This window comes from Necator americanus, chromosome I (genome assembly GCF_031761385.1).
Source record: "Necator americanus strain Aroian chromosome I, whole genome shotgun sequence".
In the NCBI taxonomy this organism is placed as follows: domain Eukaryota; kingdom Metazoa; phylum Nematoda; class Chromadorea; order Rhabditida; family Ancylostomatidae; genus Necator; species Necator americanus.
This window is the reverse complement of record NC_087371.1, coordinates 14,153,795-14,161,544: the sequence shown is the minus strand read 5'-3', so window position 1 is coordinate 14,161,544 and position 7,750 is coordinate 14,153,795. Positions and strand designations below refer to the sequence as shown.

Genomic DNA, 7,750 nt, shown 5'->3' with positions numbered 1-7,750 from the left:
ATTCGATCCCTTCCAGCGTAGTTTAAGCTTGTATGAAATTCACAGGTAAACCATCATCACAAGCACAATATTAACGTTTGATTCTTCCAATTATGACTACCAGTAAGCTAAAATACGCTAGGACCAGTGATGAAATTGATTTGAAAAATAGCGAACAGAAAATAATGCAAGGGACAAAGATCTCTGGTGTTACTTGCTATTATGCCATATTCAAAAAAAAGAAACATTCCATTCGCACCGGTTACAAAATCTCACATAAATCTCAGAAAGGACCAATATGTTGTAACAAAAGCAAAAAAAAAAAAAAACGTGAAGATAATTTCAAGGAAAACAAATAATAACAAACGGTAGAAATGCCTAAATAAGAGGAAACGAAGAGATAGCCTGCTGAGAGAAGCTACTTCATGCGCATTTGATATTCGCCATTTTGAGTGATATAGCGTACCCATGGGAGGGCTTGATAGCCGCTCTTCTCGATGATCTTCAAGTAGCGGACCTGGAATTATCCGAAATAATATATCTTCGCACGAGAAAGGAGACATACACAAATCATGAGCTGAGAGAGAAAATACTGCATAGTATTTTGGAGGTGAGAGAGTATAATGAACGAAAATCAGGGGAAAACACCAAAGACAAAGATATCCTAGGAGAAAGGAGGAAGAAAGCTAGAAATCTTAGGGCAGAAGTAACAAGTTAAGTAGCGTTAATATACATTTAACTAAAATGGCCCAACAAAGTAGTTTAAAGGTTGACATCCAGATAAAAGCTGATCTTTCCCTTTTTCTAGCAATAAAAAGAACCAAATTTCACAACAGCGCAGGAAATCCTAATTATCTCGATCAGAACCACAGAAACTTCATTTGGCTGAGTTAAAACCTAGTTTTCTATAGAATATGCAGTAAAATACATTTAAAAAAAAACAGAACAAAACAAGAACAAAAGACAGCAGAAAAATAGACACAATTAAGTCTCACGACTATGTATGTCGGTATCAGTTACAGTTGAAGTATGGCATCAGTTGAATTTGTTCATTACTCTATTTCTTTGTAAAATAACCTCTGCATTCTTAAAGTAAAAAAAGAAATGAGCAGTGCCGCTAGAAAAAAAAGGCTGATTAATTCGCAGAACAAGCTCGCTACGATGCTATCTGTTAATACACCTTTACCTTTAGAAAGTTCACTAGATCAAATGATGACAATTTTTGTATTGTTCGTCTATTTTCTAAAACGTGAAATCAATACGTAAGTAGTAGGTCCAAAATGTGCGGTAGAGAAGTGGCAATAATCTCCTTAATAAAATAAAAAGATGCACTGGTAGAGATGATCCTCTTAATAGCAGCGGACGTAGCAATATGCACTAAAGTGTAGTGTTGCACACGCTACACTTTGGCGGTTGGCATTCGTGATGTTGGTTGGCAAAAACGTCTCATATACAGGGACAGTGAAATTGTGAAACTAGTGGAGAACGGAGAACAGTATAACTTTAACGGGAAAACAATGACGATAAAGAGTGAAAAATGAGCGAAAAAAAGGAATGGAAGACGCAGTAAAGGAATAAAGAAAATAAGAACTTTCAAAATAATAAAGAGAACCTACGTACCTGTATTCCAGAGGTGGTGAAATACGGGATCTCAAATTTGACTTTGATTGGGGGTCTTCCTTCCACTTCTTCACCCACAACAGAAGGTAGTGAGAAGTGTGCACTAAGTAAGTACTCTTTGCCACCTAGAGAAAAGAAAGAATGATTCCCGGTTTAGATATTACGCTACTTTTACAAACCTAGAAATAAACAGCTAATACCTGGGAAACTCTTTATCGTCCACACAAAAGCGCTCTGCTCTGGAGCATAGCGTACTGATCCAATGCTGGTCTTGAACTTGGGCGAATCAGCATCTGATGGGACTGGGATGATTATTTCTACGTTGTTTGCCGTAGATCTGCGCTTGAATTGAGATTTTGCCTGGAAATAGTAGCCAATTTGGGTGTTTTGAACCATAGCGAAACGGCCTGAATTTCTAAACTTATCCATGAACGTAAGAGAAAGAACGAAAAAACCTCATGTGAGAATTATTTTTGCGCGAAGATTTGCATTACCAGTATGAGCTGTAGATATAAACATACCTTAACCATAAACTCCACGCGAGAGTGTGAATGCCTCTCTACGTTGGTTTCAATCCAAATGAGCGGCTTCACAACTGTTGTAAGACGATAGCTCATTAGCTCGAATGCTCCATCCGGAGGAATGAACGATATCGTGCGGTCATTGTCAAAACGTGAGAGACGAACACACTGATGGAATTTGACATCTTCCAACTCAACAGATTTGCTCTTGCCACCTGGAAAAGTGCGGAATGTAAGGAATGATAAGACTGAATTTAAAAAGTTAAAAGTGAGCGAGAAGTTTTCAATGTTCCGAGGGAACTTTTGCACGAAGAACTTTAAAAATAGCTAAAAGTATGCGCAAACTATTCCTATAAAAAAGACAGGAGAAAACAAGAAAAGAATTTATGTTAGCATTGCAGTTAGCTGCCAATAGTAGTATAACAGCAGCCCTTGAAAATACGTAAAGTCAAAGAGTCACGTTGGCGTAGTGTAACAGCGAGTAAACTCGTAAACTTTCGTTGAGAATGTGGTAATCAATGGTTGGGGAGCGCTGCCCACGCGTTACGCTTAACGGAATAAGTGGTTTTGTGGAAATCCTGAGTCGAGTTAACGTGATTACAGGAAATATGATATGTAACTGTTGAAACAAAGGAGAAAAAGCGAAACTTTTCCCTGTTGCAGAGCAGGCTCCAATCTCTATTTAGTGAAGACAGAGACAGTACGAAGCGTATAGCTAGACAGATATTAGAAAGAAAAATACAAGATGTATAGAGGAGTGCAGTTTAACGAATAGGAAGAATAAAAAAGCGAACACACTGTCTTGAACAAAAAACAAAACTTACGTCCACTTCCTTCGAACAACACTTTGTCGTTGAGACCTAATCGCAATTCAGGCATGCCAGTTAGATACACACGCATCTTGACGCAGCCTACGATTTCACTTTGCAGAACAGTGCCATTCGCATTAGCCTTGAAAACAGAGAGGAAAATTTAGTCCAACATTCTAGAATTACTAATAGGAAGAATTAGACTTTCACGTAAAAACGAGAGATGTAAATGAAAACAATGCGATTATGATTGAAGAACACTCACGAGCATATTAACACTCTCTATTACATCGAGAAAGACTTCGTTTTTTCTATACTTAATACCCTCCGATCGCCACGAAACAGCATTTGTCACAGCCATGGGCGGTCGAGGAGCAGTCTCAAGTTTGTGACCTTCTTGCGTAATAAATCTACAACCGAAACAGCAAGGACTAATTCAATAGAGTGTAATTTAGAATATTCCAACATGCACGAGCATCACTCACTCTTGCAATATTCGACTTTCCGTTGTTTGTGGAAATCCGAAATCCATCATTTCGTCAAGAAGTTCATATATGACTACAAAATTGTCTCGGACAGACTCTTCTTCAACATCCTTGAAGTATTCAGAAAAAACCTGAAAAAATGTGGAGTTATTGAGACTGAGGAATCGATCGAAAACGTTGTCTGAGTAGAGCTGCTATAGGGAGGAGCCGGACCCTCGCCAAGTGAAGGGGTCTAGATCATGGGGTGCAGCTCAAGCGATGAGGATTCCTTCGCCGTCCAAAAGTGCAGGGGTCAGAACACCGGCTCCGACTATCGCAATTAAGAGCCAGAGTTTGATACTATGGTGCTTCATTAAAGAACAAAGTTAGCAAAAAAAAAACCCCACATCACGTAGCAGAACGTAATAGAACACGTCCCGAAGAAAGAAGTTGCTAGGATTAATTAGAGTTGAGAAACACTCGATATAACCGCTGCTGAGATAATTGAATCTATGTGCCAGTGTCGAATGTGTGAAGAAGAAATGAAAAAAAAAAACGTTATCATCTTTATATGGAAGACAATGTTGCAATATGGATAAGCATCAAATGGGAGGAAAAGGAACCGTCCACTTGACCCACAAAAATGACAAAACAGTCTTCAGGGGCCGGCAGCTTGCAGATTCAGGATTAAGTGAGCGGACCCACCCCGCTCTCCATAATCTACTACCCCGTATACGGATACTCCACCTAAAATCCGTACCACTCCAGACTCGTGGTATGCTGCCTTTAAGAGAAAAGAGTATCAGTAACTGAACGATTCAGAGTACTTTTTGTTTTTTTTTTCTCATCTTCTCAAGTTTTTTTTTGTTACGAAAAAAAAAACTTGAGAAGATGAGAATGGAAAGAGAAAAGATGAACTAGGGCACGAATAATAGGTGCACTAGGTTAGGATCTCATTACATAATGCAATTAAATACGAAATTAAACCAAAACAACTGTCAACTTCAACAAATTCGTTCTAGTACCAAATCTTGCGTTCACATTTATATTGGTACTTCTTCAAAGCTGGGAAGAGGCTCTATGCATATATAAAGTGCAAATGAAATTACAAAACTCACACACTGTCATTGTACAGAAGAGGATCGCTTTCGTTACACAATTACAGCATTTGGCAATGTTGTAAACACGATTATTGTCATTTTTTATGTACTCTGCATACAATGTTACAAAGTGCTATAGATACACTCATTGTTAAAGTCGTTTGCACTTATTGGATCATGTTAACTAATATAACGCTTCACTTTTAACACTGTGTTCGTAGAGCAGGCGTTATAGTGTACTCACTTATGAATAGAAATCAAAGAATTGCTCGAAATGTAGGGATGAATGTAAGGATGTGGTTAGCCCAAACCAAGTATAAAAACGCCACAAAATCGAAATACATTTAGAGCGACAAAACTCACTTCGACACATTTGAAGAGGAAAGAAAGCACCAGCGCCACATTCACATTAGATCGACAAGTGGAGACTACTAAATGAAAATGTTGAAGAAGTTCAATATGTTGCAGTGAGTGAAGATCCTATATGGTGTATTACACGGAAGTTTAACGTGCTGGGTATTCTAGCTAAACCGTTTCAAATACAAAACAGTAGAAGAGATTTTGCAAGTTTTTTAGGCTAGTGAGTAAGTTCATTCCTTTCTTTTCAAAAACAATTTAACTTTTAAGCACAAGACTTTGTATATGGAGCAATATATCGTCGCAGGGCTTAGATTTGGTAGTTTAAAACAGGCTTCCGTGAACCCTTAGGTGATGGAGATGCACATATCGGATACGTTGAGATCCTTTCGTCTTGCGGTATTGCCATTTTTGTTTGAACTTTGTGCATTTTTGGAGCGCCATAAACGGAGGGGCATTTTAAAGCAGTAAGTTCAAGCGATGACACACTAGCTTCCGTACGAAGCTTTTTACTTTGATGTAAAATCGTCCATAGAAGAAAGCGAAAACTTATTCACAAGCGTAATAATACTAATGTAGCGTAAAATCATAACTCGTCTTTAAACTAAGTATACTCACGATAAATGTTATTGTGTTTGATGTACACAAAGGTAGCATCCTGGTTCGAGATCACTGGGCAGGCTAAGCCCTCTTCTTCCCGGTCCATAAGGAGAGGGAGAAAGCGATCGATAACGCCCATATCCACATCTCCGCGATAGTTACGGGAAATGATGGTCTTAAGGAAAAACACATTACAAAACGGACATAGACTCAAGAAAACAAGCAAAAATTATTTGGGATTTCCAAGACTCTAAGCCAAATGTATTCCAGTCAACCAGTGCAGTGGCATACCAAATATGAAAAACAATCGAAAAATGCAACAAACTTCTAAGATTAACAGTTGACCTATGGGAAAACTAGAAATTTCCCACATTTCATATCAAAATGAAAAGGGTGAAGAGCCTAAGCTGAAGTCCAGCTCAAGTTGAACTGTGTAGAAATAATCGAGCAAAAGCAAATAATGAGAAAAACTGAAGGTACACAGATCCAGTAAACAATAAAGCGCATTTGATGCTTAAAGGCAGCATCCCACGAATCTGAGGTGGTGCGAATTTCAGGTGGAGTATACGTATACGGGATAGTAGATTATGGTGAAGGGTGTGGTTCCGTCCATTTCTTCCTAATTGCCGTAAAAACGGCCCGTAAGATGTGGAGCTGCACAGGGTTGGCGCGCTCCAATCGAACTCCTTCTAGAAAATAGTGCGCCAAAACGAAACGCCGGAACGCTCGAAGCCGTGTCTTCCGGGCCGTTTTCTACGGCAATTAGGAAGAAATGAACGGAATCTCCCCCTCTCCGTAATCTACGATCCCGTAAACGAATACTCCACCGGAAATCCGTACCACTCCAGATTCGTGGGGTGATGCCTTTAAGGAAGCAATCAATTAGGAATAAGCAATAAAACATTTCAATATCTATACAATGTAGATTTTAAGAAGATATGAAGAGAAAAGATCTATAAACTTTAAATTCACTTTCAAGCAGCAAAAATACTCCGACACCAATTCTGCCTAGCAATAGCAAAAAAGGAAAACAGAGAAGTGAAGCAAAGGCAAGAGGCTTCTGAAGCCGTTCGTGTGAGTTCAACGCAACAAAAAATCAACCAAATGTGGATTTGTCTGGAACTTTCAGAAAAATCTATGTTTGCAAAAAACAAATCTCTACACAAGAAGCAAGCAAGTTGACACAAACCACCCAGCCAATTTCTACTCCTAAGCATTGCATATGGTTATATACGGTTGAGAATTCTGATATTATAGACACAAAGGTTTATCGAACCAAGTATCGTAGTGGATGGATCTTTTCGATAAAAAATGTACAGCTTCGTCACGATGATGCAAAATTAGAAATTTAAATGTTCAACACTAGAGAACATTTGATACGAGGAACTGGGGACTTCATGAAGGAGTCTCTATAATCTGGAAAAACACCTCAAAATTAAGACCTCCAAGCTACATTACTACTGAAAAGAATAACGATCCTTGTAAATGAGAAGAATAGCATCTTTTTGTTTACATGCTTCTCGTCCGAGGTCTCCACAATTTATCCATAAATCAAAGAAAGGATTTTAAAAAGCACATACCTTTCCTTTGAGATCGAGTATGAAAATGGCAGAAGAAGACATTTCCGTTCAATGTATAGCACAATGACGATACTAGTTCATGCTATTTCACTTGTTATTGTTTGTACTGAAATAAATGAATCGATCAGCAAGAACTAAGACAAACAAACATTAAAATAATGCAAGCAATCAATAGAGCTCTGAAAGAAGACCAAAGGAAATACCCTACAAAGCCTTTGGCATCAACCTCATCTTAGAAGGCTTTTGCAAAAAAAAAAAGTCCGCAAAAAGCGAAATAGAAGTACTGTGAAGTTAGTGGTGTTCACGCACAGAACTGATCGGGAAGACCGATCCGAACGAGTACGCCGTTCATTTGAATGTTTGACGTACGGATCGATGATTGTTTAGTTTACACAATAGGCGAAACGGCAAAACGGCAACGGCGAGCTTCAATGCCCGGGTGGGAGCGCCACGGCCGTCTGCGGCGAGGAAATCGAACGCAGACGGTTACAGAGCACGACTGCAAAGGTTGCGTAGACAATCGCACGTTCGTGGAAGCCGGTCGCTGGCGTGTCGTTGGTCGTTTTTGCTAAACTCGCTAAATTTCGGTATTTTTTCCACGTTCTTTTAAGGACCTCGGCCAACAATGTCATCGAGAAGAAGCAGTTGTTTCTGAAATGCGAATAAATGCGTTTTGCTCTAATGGGGCTTGTTTTCGTACTACTTTAAATGTATCAAAAG

At 39.0% G+C, this 7,750-nt stretch overlaps 1 protein-coding gene across 1 annotated transcript; it reads right to left on the bottom strand.

Moving 5' to 3' along the window:
• Positions 1–397: 397 nt before the first annotated feature.
• Positions 398–7,072, bottom strand: RB195_005512 (uncharacterized protein; the record flags this gene model as incomplete). The annotated part of the gene is made up of 10 exons (XM_013436882.1): positions 398–496; positions 1,600–1,724; positions 1,800–1,959; positions 2,121–2,335; positions 2,945–3,071; positions 3,195–3,339; positions 3,415–3,545; positions 4,857–4,924; positions 5,469–5,625; positions 7,031–7,072. The coding sequence occupies 10 exons, from the start codon at positions 7,070–7,072 to the stop codon at positions 398–400; spliced, it is 1,269 nt and encodes a 422-aa protein (XP_013292336.1).
• Positions 7,073–7,750: the final 678 nt, after the last annotated feature.